We start from the raw sequence: 14,457 nt of genomic DNA, 5'->3' as shown, positions 1-14,457 counted from the left end.
GAGGAGATTTCAGCCCATATTGCCATGGGTTGAATTCATTAATGATGGAGCACTTTTTGCTCTGGTTGAATAAATTGGCATCTCTCTGCTGTGCTGTATGAAATGACTCAGTCCTATTCATACTGTACAAATTATGCTGTCCAGCTGCTAGAGTTCATCTGTGATCTTGAAGAAGTAGCCTGAAGCAAATAAAGCTACAGTTCCATTGGAAATGTTAATATTAATGAAGTGTTGCTTGCACGTAATGATCAGGCACTGTCTTGTGCATCTTAGATATGTGAGCAATTTGTCTCAAAGTTACATAATTCAAGCCAAAGCAGGCAGAGAGTGCTAAGGCTACAGAGGACTAAGGCTGTGAAATGAGGGGTCAGTGGAAGATCTGTGCTTATTTTAACCACATAAATGGAGGTTGAAAACGAACATGAGAGCTATTTAAATCAAAAGAAAAGAAAAAAAAATTAAAGGGGACAGTGGTAAAGAAAGGGAGCACTGCAGAGAATAATATTTTGACTACCTGAGAGTTGAGACTTGCTCAGGAGCAAGTGCATGTGCACAAGTAACAATAAAATTTAGACTGAAGGTGAGAGGGCTTATAGCTCTAGCAGAACTGCAGGTTTGTTGGCAGCAAGGACAAACCAAAGCAAGTGCCTTACAGTAGATCTCAGTCCCTCAGTGAAAAGGTGTAATCGTGTACATGACAGCTGTTTCTCCCAGCGGACTCTCTGTGGCCTTAAGTCTGACAAAAGACAGCTGTAGTTTTTCTTTCTTTAGAGATAATAATAGTGGTGTTCTCTGTGTCTGTGCAGGGCTCAGTTCTGAGCTTGTGCTCACAGGAGTCATGGAATCATAGAATATTCTCAGATGGAAGGAACCCATAAAGGGTCATTGAGTACAATTCCAAGATGACTTGTCAGCCTGTGGGAGCTTGCTAACATCATCATGTAAAGAAAGAAAAAAAACATATGCTCTCAAATTCAAGAGTATAGTTTGTTATATGAAAGAATATAATTTGTTCTTTGCAATTAAAGAATCACAGATTGTTTTATTGTAAAAGCATCTTCCTGAGCTTTTTTTCAAGGAGCTGGTTGTACTTTCCTTAGTGTGAGTTGGTTTAAAACATTTGATCTCATTACTCCTGACATCCTGTTAAAACACAAGTATCTTCCAAAGCTGACAACAGTTGTCTTGTTTCAGTTGTCTAAAGATTGCAGCTTCCTGGAATCTTGACAAATATGTGTTCATGTACCAAGTATCTGATTTTAGTTTGATATTGCTAATGCAGTAATTCATCACTTCATGGTTGTTGATTTAAATTACCTTCTTTATAGATGAATGTTCCCCTTATGAAACTGTTAGGAGTGCTGGTTCTTAAAATCTAGCTAGATCCAGCAGTAGTTCAAACCATATTTGGAGTGGGATCTCCTGGCTGCTCCCAGTCACTGGGCTGTTCCCATTTCTCCCATTTCTTTGAGAGAAGGGATAAATCTCTCACTGTGGCTTCAAGAGTAGGTGTTTTAATAATGAAGTATTAACTTAAGTGCCTTGAGTAAAGAGTGAGTGTGTTCCTGAGGTTATGGTTCTCTCGTGATAGGCTGTTTGATTCTAGAATTTACTCTAGCTGGTGATAGATATCTCTTTGAAGAGGGAAGAGTAACAAAGCGAGGATTCTTCTGCTGTCAAATTGAATAGAGAAGAAATCTTTCAGAAAAGCAGAAATTACAGTTTCATTGCTCAGCAAGCTCCTTCAGTCAGATAGAAGGACTTATAAATCTACTTTCCTTTTGAAGGTTTCCTTTGAAGCTCGTGAGCTTCTGAAATTTTTCAATTGTGAGAGCTAATTTGACAAAATCAACGAAATGAGTACTTTCATTTCTGGGGCTGGATGATGCTGAATGATCTGGTTGCACTGGCACTCCTTACTCTTGGAGGACAAGCTAAATCTTGTGCTGGTTTAATTGGCTACGCTATTTCTTTATCATTTCACTTTCTCTGCAGCACCATATGGAAAAACTGATGCCTCCTTTGCCCGCTCTTGCTCGGTGTGAGAGGTCTGTGTGCTGCACTCAACCTTTGTCATCTTTTGGCTTATCTGGGCTGATGTTTTTCTGGTCTTATCTAAATACGAATTGATACCAGGCAGCACTGGTGTAGGGAAGGCTTTATGGCATGTATAAGGCTTCTGCCCTTTGCTGTAGGGCCGAACTCAGCGTGGCGTTACGAGTGCTGGGCGCTCTGTGTGCCTAGCCCAAATCTGCAGTTCTGCAGTCGGCTGGACTGGTTCCAGCAGAGCCGCGGTGTTCCATTTGTGTAATTAATACAGCTCCTAAAAGATGACTGCACATCTCGATGGCAGGCTGCTAATGGCTCCAGAGATCTCTCGCAGCACAGCCTTACACGCTACTCCTCAGGTTTCGAAATAAATGCCCAGAGAAGCCTTTCTTGTCACTGCAGGATGACCTTCTAATAAAAGGTGCTTTTCTGCCACAGTTGTGATCTCACTTTCTGTCAACTATTGTATTTTAGTCTAATCTTACAAACACGGAAGCTGAAATGCTTTTTGGCACAGACGTGCTTAGTGCAATGTCATCTCAGCAGCACCTCATCCTGTAAATAGCAGCAGTAGAGTATTGTCTTTGGCTGCCTGTTACCAAAATCTTATAAGTACAGCAGTGGGATCCTTCTGTTCAATTAACAGCGACTCATCTTTGAGAAGATGGCACTGCTTGGGTAACAGGAAGGCCGCTCTGGCTCCTGCAGGCCTTTGGGAGGCCTCACTGGGCCTCTCCTGCCTGCTCTGGGCTGAGCAAACTCATGGCTGTTCCCCTCCATCCCAACTTCCAGCCAGTCGTTGCTGCACCCTTCTGCTGTGTCCTCTCGGTTGCTTGCACTGATGAGGCCAAAAACCTGTGGTACTCAGGATTATAAACTACCACTGCTGCTTTGTTTGCTTCCTTCTTTGCCAGTTTCGTATTGGTGTGAAAGCAGAAGTTTTAGTAAATAAAACTTATTTTCAGATGTGCCTTGCACTAATTCATGGAATCATTAGGGTTGGAAAAGACCTCTAAAATCACCAAGTGCAACCCTAACCCACCCCTCCATGCCCACATCCCTCAGTGCCACGTCTCCATGGCTCTGTAACACCTCCAGGGATGCTGTAACACCTCCATGGGCCGCCTGACCCATCACCTCTCTTTCTGAGGAGAAATCTTTCCTGATATCTGACCTCAACATCCCCTGTTGCCACTTGAGGCCATCACCTCTTGTCCCACCCCGAGTTACTGGTCACAGATATTGCAGTTATGGGTAGAACGCAAACATGGGAAGCTGAGTGTGATTAAGTCACGCAATTATTCTCTGGTATGAATCAACAGTCCTAAAGGAACTGCCTGATCCAGAGTCTCCTGTGTGGGGCATTTGCTCTCAGATTCCCCTGTGCTAATAGTTGTTTTGTAAGTGCGCAGTGCAGGCTTAATGTAGATGGCTTTTTCATCTAGGAAGCCCAAATTAAATTTGAGACCTAAGCTGGCTCTTGGTAAGCTGTGTATAGATTAGCCTGGGTCATTAGGAATTCATTTATTTTGCTAAGCTTTGTCAATGCTAAACGTTGCCCCGATTGGCTATAGCATTAACTAACCCCTGCTTCATGCTGGCTGGGCTGCCGGGATGCAAGTGGTGTATTTACTTAATTCTAAATAAATGTTTTATCACTTAGCTGTAATTGGATTGCTATTGTATTTCAGTAATTATTCCCAATAGCAAATCTGTTCTCTCCTTCGCAGACATTTCGTGACTGACCTTCACGCAGTCTCTGTCTGAAGATGTCTTTCTTGATCTAGTTCTGCACAAGTTGGTTTTTTTTGGGTGTGGGTTTTCTGTTTTTGTTTTTAAAGGAGAATTAATGCTAGGGATAGGCAAAATGTGTTCCCTTTAGCATGTCTGCAGACAAATAACTTCCTGAGTATCCAATGGCTGAACAAGGAATTGGTACGCTTGTCTGAGGCTCAGACATCTTGCCAGGGGAGTTCTGGATCACTGGATGGCAATTTTATGCTCAAGAGTGATATTCTGTGATTAAATCTTAATGGATTTCCGGAGGAGGTAATATTTTTTTTTGAGAGGAAGGCACTGCTGAGTCGCTTGCAGCCTGGCACCTCTTTTGTGACAGCCCTGTCTGCACACCCTGGTGTGCACTGTGCAGACCCAGCGAGCCATTCCAAGGACGGCTCTGTTTTCTCTGTGTACTTCTGGGGCTCTGAAGAGCTGGTTGGTTGCCTGCCAGGCAGATGGGGCTTACTTCAACTGAATGGCATTCAGCAGTGAACCTGTTCTCACAGTCTGCAGTAGTGCATATGTTTGGCAGTTCTGCTGCCTGCTTCTGTTAACTCTGGTCCTCAGACCCCCAGTCCTGCTTTCTGAAAGTTACAGTTTCTGCATTGGCTAAAAATATGTTTTAAATAGGTGGACCTACTCCACTGTCTAAGAACAATATTTTACTGCAACAAAAACACTTGGTGTTGTCACGGGTTTTTATGAGGCGTTTTATTGTGAAGAACAGCGTGATGGCATTAAGTTCTGAGTAGTCTAAACTGCATGTTTGGTGCTGGAGGCCTGTTGCTTGCTGGCTTGCAATTTGATGTAATGGTGTACTAAGGTGATAGGAATAGGGGTTCAGGTTGTGTGAAGGCTGGAGGAAGTGGGAGAAGTGCTCATATCCACGATCTGACCAACTGTATGACATCCCTGGTTACCCAGTGGGACTACAATTGTGCTGGTTCACTGCTCTTAATGGTCAGCAGTGTTCTTCCTTTTGTTGCACTTCTGCTTGTTCTGAAGGATGGTTTAGAAATGCTAGAGCAAGGTGAACCTCGTTGTGCTGGGATGTTGTGCTCATGGCCATCTGCTGTGCTGCCCTATGGTGAATGCGTTTCCCTGTTACTTGGTGCCTGGGAGGCTTGTGAGGCTGCTCTTCCAAATCAAAGTGCATTCAGGCATTTATTGAGACTGCTATGTTTCCCTTTGTTTCCTTACCTATTTGTTACTGACCTAAGTTTCTTAAACGTGGTCTGAACTTGGACAGTTAATTTATATATGTGGTTTGTTCACGTAATGTAATAAGTTCAGGGGAATTAACTTAAAAACAAAACCAAAACAACAAAGCAGGACAATTAACCTGATAGCTTACTAACTGACTGTTTCTAAAAAGAAAGCTACTTATCAAATTAACTAATAGTTTCTACCCAAGAAATCTAGAACTTCTCCTACCCAAGACAAACTAGGAACTGTTTGTGAGGCAGATGTGGCAAGGCTGACTTTTGTACTGCTCCATTCATAAATATAAATGTGGGTTGGTGCTTGGAAAACAATGATGTTCAGTTTTGGCACGTGTAGTGTTTGCAGCCTGCACCCTGGCTGGGATGTAGAACTGCAGCAGTAGGTGGCAGCTTCCTTGCAGCATTCAGTGTGCAGAGCTCGGTTACCTGGTGGCACGGTTTGAGGGACAGATTGCAGCTGTAGGGCACAAGGTTCCAGTGTTGTCATCACATGTGTAGTGGACCTTGAGCTTCCCTTCTGCATTTCTGGGTGGTTCAGAATAGCTTTCTATCTGAACGGCTGCTGAAAAATAGTACTTCAGCAGTACTGCGTGATTTAGTGTGTGCTAAAAAAATGAACTCGCTTTTGGGTGTGATACAAGGCAGCATAACTGAGAGTATATTTTTAAAACTACTGTGCTTTTTTTTTCTATTTCCAGGGAGGGATGAAACGATGCAACCAGCCAGACCATCATTCCTGGAATATTTTGAGCAGAAAGCAAAGGAGAATCAAGTCAATAGCTTTGGGAAGAATGTGTCTGGCCAGACAAAAAACTCATCTGATTGGAAAGTACCACAGGATGGAGACTACGAGTTTGTAAGTCTATACTATGAAATTCAATCAATGTGTCAATCTTTAAGAATTTAGTGAGAGCTGCTGTAATGTTACTTCTTATTTTGACAAACTAATGGGAAACTTGAGCAGGTTTGTAATTGCCAGTGCATTTGGATGGGTCATTTTGAAAAATTCATTTTCTATAGGTATTTCTCAGTTATCGTAACCAGCCATTATCTGTATACTTTTTTTTTGCTGAAGAACAAACAGGAAAAAGAAAAGCCTGAAGACATTAAAGTAGAAACTTTGATGCCTTCATTCCCCATTACACATTTAAAATAAAATAGAAAAATAGGATTCAGGATGGAGTTGGAAAATGTTAATCCTGAATGCAGAGTGCTTGACCAAAAAAAAAAAACAAAAAACAAAAAACCAACAAAAACAGCCACAGTGTTACAACCATTGAATTTCCTTGTTTTTCTCAAGCTTCAGTGGTAGATTTTGGGTTACTATGTGAACATCAAGCTGATCTTCTTTTTTCTTACAAATCTGCAGTTTCAGTCTTTACTGATCACACGAACCATAGATTTTCAGGAAGTTTTCAGAAGTCAGAAGAAAAGATCATAGGTTCTGTGTTCCATTATTTATAAGCTTTATGAGGGAAGCGTTCTGATGTGAGCTAAAATGCCAGAAGAAACGTGCTCTGCTGAGCACCATTCCCCGCACTGCGTTTCCTTTCAACGATGCTTCAGTGCAAGCACTCCTTGGCTCTGTGTGCATTGTACACCCTCACAGGGCGTGCTGCTACCTCCTGTGATTCAGGTTGTCAGGCTGCACTCAGCCCTTGGTGAGCTTCACTCCACCTTCACAAAGCTGTGCAGGAGGCAAACTCCTCTGCTCGTCACGACGCAAGGCAGCAGAAGAGATGCTTCACTTGGTGACTTGAACAGCAGCAGGAGCCATTTGTTCTGGCTGTACAAATGGGCAGGCTGTTGCTGTTATGTATGTTCTGTAGTTCTTGCTGCTGCATCTCTGATTTTATTAGACTGGGAAGAGCAGCTGGCAGAGGGGACCCGCTGCATTCTTTCTCTGTAGTCCTTTGCACTACGTCATGCTTAGCCTGAAGGCTCAAACTGACTGCATGTACATGCTTTGCAAAAATAACCTGCAAGCTGCCTTGTCAGCCTGTGTATTGCAGGGGCCAAGCACACGATTCTGGTCTAGCGAGGTGCCCAGTATGTCTCATTAACTTTACATTCTGTACCTTAATTTAATGATAAATTATTATTTTTTGATGTGTGGCATTTCCCAGGAAAGACAGCGTCTTAAAAATTTTGTTGTGGTCTGCAGAAGATATGGCCCAAGGGAAAATGTGCTGTAACTATTTTGTCTTTCTAATTTGGGTGATGTTCAGTAGTTGCCCTTGTTTCCAGCAAGAAAGATATGCTCCACCCAGCACCCAGCGAGCTGTAGGTGCAGGCTATAGGATGTGCAGAGCAGCTGTTTGACACAAATATGACCTTGTTTACTCATTTCCATTAGTGCTGAAGTATTGCCACGTGCATAGATTACCAGTGTGCTATGAGCATTAAAAGCAAACCATAAACTGTAGGAATAAATCAGGCCTTGGGTCACCTTCATGTCATAATTTGTAGGCAGCTGTGTGTATTTCTCTGGTTTGATTATGAACGTGCCGGCCTGGCCTGCATGCAGATTTTGTAACGGAGCTGCCTTCACACTTCATTGCTTCCTTTTTTTGTGAGGCAGGAAAAACACTTGAAAACAACCTTATTTAATATGCTCAGAGTTTAAATGGTCTTGCTCTGGGCTGTGGAAGTGATAACCCTATGGTGAATCCTCATCCAAGACTTAAAACTGAATAATTTCTCCTGTTTGGCTAAAAGAGATCCGTGTGATGGCTAGCTGTGGGTAAAAGTCATGTTTATTAACACTTAGTAATTGAAGCATCAATGCAATAAGCTTTGCAGAATAAGAGGGAATGCAGTCATTACGTGCTTCAGATACATCTGTCCTGGGCTCGGCTGCAGCTGTAACTTATTTCTGCACTGCCAAGGAAAATAGGTTTGTGCATTGTCTAGAGAGTTTGCAGGATTCAAAGCAGACGAGCTCAGTGAGGTGCTTGGTGCGTGCAAGTGCCTCCAGAGCCTCAGGAAACAATTGAAATATTATTGCTTTGTGCTGATGCAGCCTAGATAAATATGCCTTGTCTTCTGTTCTGAATTCCCCTCTTTCCTCTGAGTGGCACCTGGGGTCTCCTGTCTTTAAAAAAAAAAAAAAAAAAGCAAAAAAAGGACAATATTAAATTACTGAAGATTTTTCTCTTTTCCATTGTGGTAAAACCATTTGACCTTTTGACTAGAATTGTTGCTCTGAAGCAGGCAAATAAGGAGCTATTTATATCACAAGGCAATGTCATGTTAGATAAGGGTTGGATCAAGCCCCATATGCTGTGCAGCAGAAAACCCAAAGGTCCTGTTCTGAAAGGTGATGAACTCCATTCCTCCAAAACATGGTGCTCTAACCATGCCCTGATTTTCATTTAAGTTGGCTTCAGCCAGGTGTATCTGCAGCCTTAGATTTCTGAGGTTGAAATTAGGGATGAGCTGATGCCCAGTGTTGTTATTGCTTCTCCCCACTCAGGTTTCAACAAGGATCTCTAAAGATTTTAGCCCTGCTTGATTGCAAGAAATGTTTTCAAAAACATCATGATTTTTACCGTGGAAAAAAAGTTCTAATTGTGGGCAGGACTTCTTGCTGTAAGAAAGAACATAGTAGTAACCTCCAGTATGAAGGTGCTGCAGGGTGGGCTGCTAATGGGCAGGCTGCATTGTGCGTGCAATTCCAAACTGCCATAATCACACCTCAACATTTTTGTTGTTGAATTTCATTTTAGCAGGGCACATTAGTCACATATGTTATAAATTAATAATGCTCGAAGATTTGTTTAGATAATGTCATACAGTTTTTTCCATTCTTATCTTTCAGTGGTACCATAGTGCAGCAGGATTAATTGTGTGGTGTTTCCTACTCTTAAACACTTCTGAAGGGTTATTTATTCCTAGTTTTAACTGCTCTGAGCAGACCAGTATTGCAGTGTCACTTGTGACTAAAGTGGGATCATTTACTATTATTACCATTAATTTTAACATTGACCTGCTCAAAAGACCCTTCTGTTCAAGCCTACTGTAGCAGGTTCTTATGGATCATTCAGGCACTGTAGCACCAATCACTTTGCTGGAAGTCTGTTTCATTAGGAAGTTATGGTTACATTCATGTCTTATGGGACCTGTGACAATCCTGAAACCTTTTTGGTTCCACCTAATGATCCCAGTTTCACTGGGGAAAATAAGCAGCAGTGAGTGCCCCATCAGTCCTGAATGCTGTCATCCAGATGTGACTTCCAGTACTTGAAGGGAGCATATCAACAGGAGGGACAGTGGTTGTTTATGAGGGTGGACAGTGATAGGACAAGGGGAAATGGTTTTAAACCAAGACAGGGGAGGTTTAGGTTAGATATTAGGAGGAAGTTTTTCACTCAGAGGGTGGTGACACACTGGAACAGGTTGCCCAAGGAGGCTGTGGATGCCCCATCCCTGGAGGCATCCAAGGCCAGGCTGGATGTGGCTCTGGGCAGCCTGGTCTGCTGGTTGGTGACCCTGCACATAGCAGGGGGTTGGAACTGGATGATCATTGTGGTCCTTTTCAACCCAGGCCATTCTGACTTACTGTTAATTTGTAATGCACTAGAGTAAGAGCACAGCATGCATCACGTCTTTCTGCAGGCTTTACAAAAGATGTTTGCTCCAAGGCTTTATGATTCCATCTCTTGTGTTATGGGTACAGCCTACCACTCCTGACCCTGTAAGGCAGTCTGTCAAGAGCTGCCGTGGTGCAGGTGCCCCTGCCAGGGGCTGCATGGAGCAGGAGGCTGAGCTGGGAACATGGTGATGGTGGTACCAGGAAGTGAACAACAGAAACACCTTTCACATTTAGGGTTGCGATTTGCTCAGAGACAAAGCAGTACTCTGGGAAAGTGTCAAGGAAGTGCAATTCTTTTTTGTTTAATAAGGTACATTTTCTGGAGCTCTATTCACATCTCTTGGAGCTCTTGTGCACTGTAAGAGCTGGTGTCCCAACTACAGCCTCCTCTATGTAACTTTGGAGGCTTCAGACTCAGAAGGCATTACATCTATTTCTATTTACCTGATAGAAAACTATGATTTTTGTGTCTCTGTTTAAGCTGGTTCTAGCCAGAGCTATTGCTTACATCTTCTTACAAGTATAACAAATGAAAGCATCCTTTTCCTAAATGAGGATATAATTCTATTTGCTAAAGCAGTAAAGAAAACTTAAATTTTTCTGTTTATTGAGATAGTGTGCCGTTACACCGCTCTTATCTGGGATATACTGTTTTTTAATAACATCCTCATTTCTGCCCTTCTAGTTAGCATGAAACATTACATTGGAAACTGATAAAAAAAACCAAAAACTGGTCTTTAGCAGCAGAAAAGCATACTAGTGTCTCATAAGTGTCTTCAGCTTGTTCCATTGCACATAGGGCTGTTGGTTGGTGATAAAGTCATAGAATCAATCATAGGATCATGGGATGGTTTGGGTTGGAAGGAACCATTAAGATCATCTGTTTCCAACTCCCCTGCTACATACAGGGACACCTCTCTGCGGGTCATGTTGCTCATATTCCAACTAAGGAAAAACCTTTCCTTCTAGTTTAGAGAAATGACTTAATGCTGAGTCGGCAAGAGCATGTGGTTCTTACAGAAGAGTGTATAGGAAGTGTAATTCTTTCAAAAGCAAATTAAATCACATAAGGATCATGATGCATTTGTCAGTCTGATATCAACCTAGTGATGCCTGCAGATCAGGATCTCCATCTGCACATCAGGGATGGTGCAGCAGGAAGGATGCTGGCCACGATGGCTCGGTGCAGGCTGTAGTCATAAGCCAGGGAGGTGCAGCAGCTGCTGTGAACCAAGCTCTGTGCTCTGCTCAGCCCTGCTGTGAGTTGCTGCTGAGAACTCAGAGCTGGGGCTCATGCATCGCCCTGCTGCTTCCTCCGTGCAGCTGCAGGAGGCCAGGTTTGAAGTGCAGCTGCTGGGTGCTGTGCTTCCTCTCCCAGCTCTGCGCTGAGTGGCTGCGTGCTGCAGCCATCTGTTTCTTTTGGAAGTGATTTATAGGGAGGAACTGCTAGGGGGCAGGTGATTTATTGTTTATCAATAACAGTAAACACGTTCTGCTTTACAATGACCAAAGGCTCTAATTTATTGTATTCTGTCTGTGAAGATGTCATTTGTCTTGTGAACAGCTTGTTGTCTACCAGTACCTGGAACATTCAATGCCTGTGGTTTCTCTGAACATTCATTTGGATAGCGTTTATTAGCAATCTACTGTTGGTGCTTTATGGCCACGCTGCCTGTTGTCTGTCCTTCCTCAACAGATTAAAAACTTGGCACTGTTTTCTGTACAGTTGCAGGCTTTGAAAACAACAGCAGACCCAGTAATTGGTCCTTGTTTCGTTGATGGGTTCTCTTGTAGCAATAGGAGAAAGGCACGCTGAGGATACGTGGGTGAGGCAAATGCTGGAAGGAAAGAACTTTTGTTGTTTGAGTAAGCTGCTGTTGTGTGACTTTTTATAGTTTATCAGTTTATAATGTTTCCTCTAACGCGATCCAGTGAGCTTTATCTCCTTCTTACTTACCACTGTCTTTTAAGCAGCGTGGTTTAGGTGTCTCTGCGCTAATCTTTTTGTTCCTCTTTTCCCCCACCCAAATTACTCAAGGGAATAATCTGAGCTGGTTGCTGAGGCTCCAGAAAGTCTGTCCACCAACAAAAAATCCTTCACAGCATGCAGATCTGCAGGTCATTCAGAAGTTCATTGAGAAGCAACTAATCTCAGCTGCTATTGATTTGTGAATCTTGTGATACATTCCTTATCTTCTAAGGAAGCAAGTTTCTCTGACCCTTGCGTGATGAATGAGGATTGGTTGTTCCAAAAATTAGCTTAAACATATGTGGTTTTGTGTAGAATAAAAGGGAAGTTTGGTTAAAGTAGAGTTGTTTTTTATTGTATTATTTTCTAAGGCTGTTGACCAAACACTCAGTGAACCTTCAGAATTTTCTGTTCAAGAGTTTTTCCCCATCATGTGCTGTGATCTCGCCTTTTCCCAGTTACTTCTCAAGCACCAATTGATTCAAATAGTCTTACTTCAATCTTAAAGTGAACTTATTTACTAGAATTTTGATCAGTTTGAGAGAGAAAGCCAGATCTGGGATGGCTGATAGGCATTCCTGTCTGTGTTCGCCAGAGCTGTGGCAGATTGCTGGCTGGGATGCAAACAAACTGAAAGGTATTTATTTGTTTGTTCTCTGCTGACTCTAAAGTAAGGCTTTGAGAGCATTGAGATCATCACTTTGAAAGGTTTTTTCTGACAAAAGAAGGCAATCCAGAATAGAAAACTCACTTCTAAAACTGTACCCCAACCGTATATCCTGCTAATTGAGTAGGATCTGGAAGCACATTGCCTGGATGTAATTTCTGCTGTGAAGTATGATTTATACAAAGAGACAGCTTTTTGTGATGTTTTATTCAACAGTTTTAAATGTCACCTGCCTTGATTTATAGCATTGATGTCCCTTAAATGGATTTCCTCTTTTTTCCTTCAGCCATCTGCCAAAATTTTTTAAAGCTCAGCTAATTGTTTGTTCTTCTCTCAAGTGTTACCTTGCTGGCGTGTTCTTCCCAACAAATACTTTAACCAGTGACATCTTTATTAAGGAAAAATGGTTTATTTTGTTACCTCCTAATCAAACATACAAATAAAATAAGCCTTGGAACAGCTTGCTTACCTTTTTTTTTTTTCATCTTTAAGTGGTCTTGTATCTTTTGTAGCGTTTGCATGGAGGAGGCACTCTCAGCCTTGCTACAAACCTCCTGAATTCATGGCTGCTTCCAAGCACTGCTGTGATTTACAGCACGCTCCATACCACGTAGGTTCCATAAAGCTTTCTCAATTCCTTGTGTAATAAGATCAGAAGGTACACGTTTGGCTTTATAATTTGTTAGCAATACTTGCAATGGGAAGAATAGTGCAGTGGCTTGGATTTTCTATCTGCTGTAGAAGAGAATAGCTTTCTGTCCTCTTCCATTTAAAACAGGGTCATTGTTCACCACCTGCTTTCACTTTGGTGTGTACTGACATTGATTGCAAAGCACTTACTGCTACAACTTGCTGTCAGAATTTCGTTATTCCTGTATTTTTGTCTGTTGCAGGCCTTCTGTGACATAAGGCTTTCAAACAAAACTTGCAGTGAGGGGGAAGTAAAGTGAGTCGCTGCTGTTTGCATTGCACTGCTGAGGTCGCAGCCCTTAATGGAGACAGAAGTAATGCAGCCTGAAATCAACTTCTTACAAAAGTATTTAGGGTTGTAAATGCAGCATCCTGGCCTGTCCTTTCCTAACGTTTAATTGACTGAGACACTGACTGAAGGTTGTGTGGATGAGTGAAGTGCCCAGCTGTGTTCCAAGCAGGCAGTGTGAGTGCTGGCTTTGCTCAGTGCTGTGTGCTCACGGTCAGGCTGCAGTGTGCATTGCTGCACTGGGAGGAAGGGAAGAGGAATTAATAATTGAAGGTGTGACGTTGGGATCATCTCACAACATACTGAGTTCTTTAGAAAACCTGTTCCAGCCTTGTTATGCCCCGAGACCTGTTTTCAAGCCTGGGTGTGTTCTTGGCACAGTGTCTCCTTTGAAGAGCATTGCAGCTCGGATGAGATCGATTGGAAATGCTTCTAAAATCTTCTTGCAGCTCATCTGCCAGCATGAATGTTGTAAAGGTTAACACCGCTAAAAAAGGCAGGTTTGCTCAGGTTGTTTTCAGCAAGGTGAGCTCCTCTTGGTGGCTCAGCATCAGGAGCCCAGTAGAGCTGCTTGGGATCGCCTTGGAAGATGGAGTCTGCGGACAGAAGAATGAGGACAGGGATGAAGCCTGCATCCAGCCTTGTGTGCTTCCCAGAGCCTCACCCAGAGCACCGCCTGCAGCTGTGTTCTGTGCGGCAGCAAAGTCAGCTCTGACTTCTGGACCTGCCTTCTGCCTTGGTGCGTATTGCAGTAAATCCTATGGAAAAATCAGATGATGCTCACTGCTGGCGTGTGGTGCCTGGAACTGCTGGGTGTCTCCGGTTTACCTCAGCAGAGGACTTTGCAGTGGGAGTTTTGTCACGTTTGTGGCGTCTCCAGCAAACAGAGTGATGGAGTTTGCAGTGAGCTGCGGGCGCGCTGGGAGCTTTGCCCTGCTCATCTGTGCTGTGCTGAAGGTGATCCCAAGCTTTTCTCTTCAAGAAAGAGAGAGGAAGAGTCACTTAGTGCGCACACAGTCTGCAAGGAATATTACTGAGAAATAGAGCGCTTAATTCCTTGTTCTGCAGCTCGCCTTCACACAGTGTCATTATAAATAGATGCCTAAGTCATAGCGAACACTTGAGAAGAGCTCGCACGGCAAAGCGTGCGGGTTTGTGTGACAAGGATTTTAAGGAGATGGCTCACTCACCAGAGGG

At 43.0% G+C, this 14,457-nt stretch overlaps 1 protein-coding gene across 2 annotated transcripts in view; it reads left to right on the top strand.

Moving 5' to 3' along the window:
• The window catches only part of STK4 (serine/threonine kinase 4), a 40,384-nt gene that overhangs the window by 15,183 nt on the left and 10,744 nt on the right, over window positions 1-14,457 (top strand). For both annotated transcript variants that reach the window (XM_031590969.2, XM_090152302.1), the window contains one exon: window positions 5,750-5,907. In XM_031590969.2, coding sequence (XP_031446829.1) covers window positions 5,750-5,907 — 158 coding nt within the window. The remainder of the gene's footprint in view (window positions 1-5,749; window positions 5,908-14,457) is intronic.

Source organism: Phasianus colchicus, chromosome 17, assembly GCF_987193195.1.
Source record: "Phasianus colchicus chromosome 17, bPhaCol1.hap1.1, whole genome shotgun sequence".
In the NCBI taxonomy this organism is placed as follows: Eukaryota; Metazoa; Chordata; class Aves; order Galliformes; family Phasianidae; genus Phasianus; species Phasianus colchicus.
Note: the sequence above shows the minus strand (reverse complement) of the source record. Positions and strands in the feature narration are given on the sequence as shown.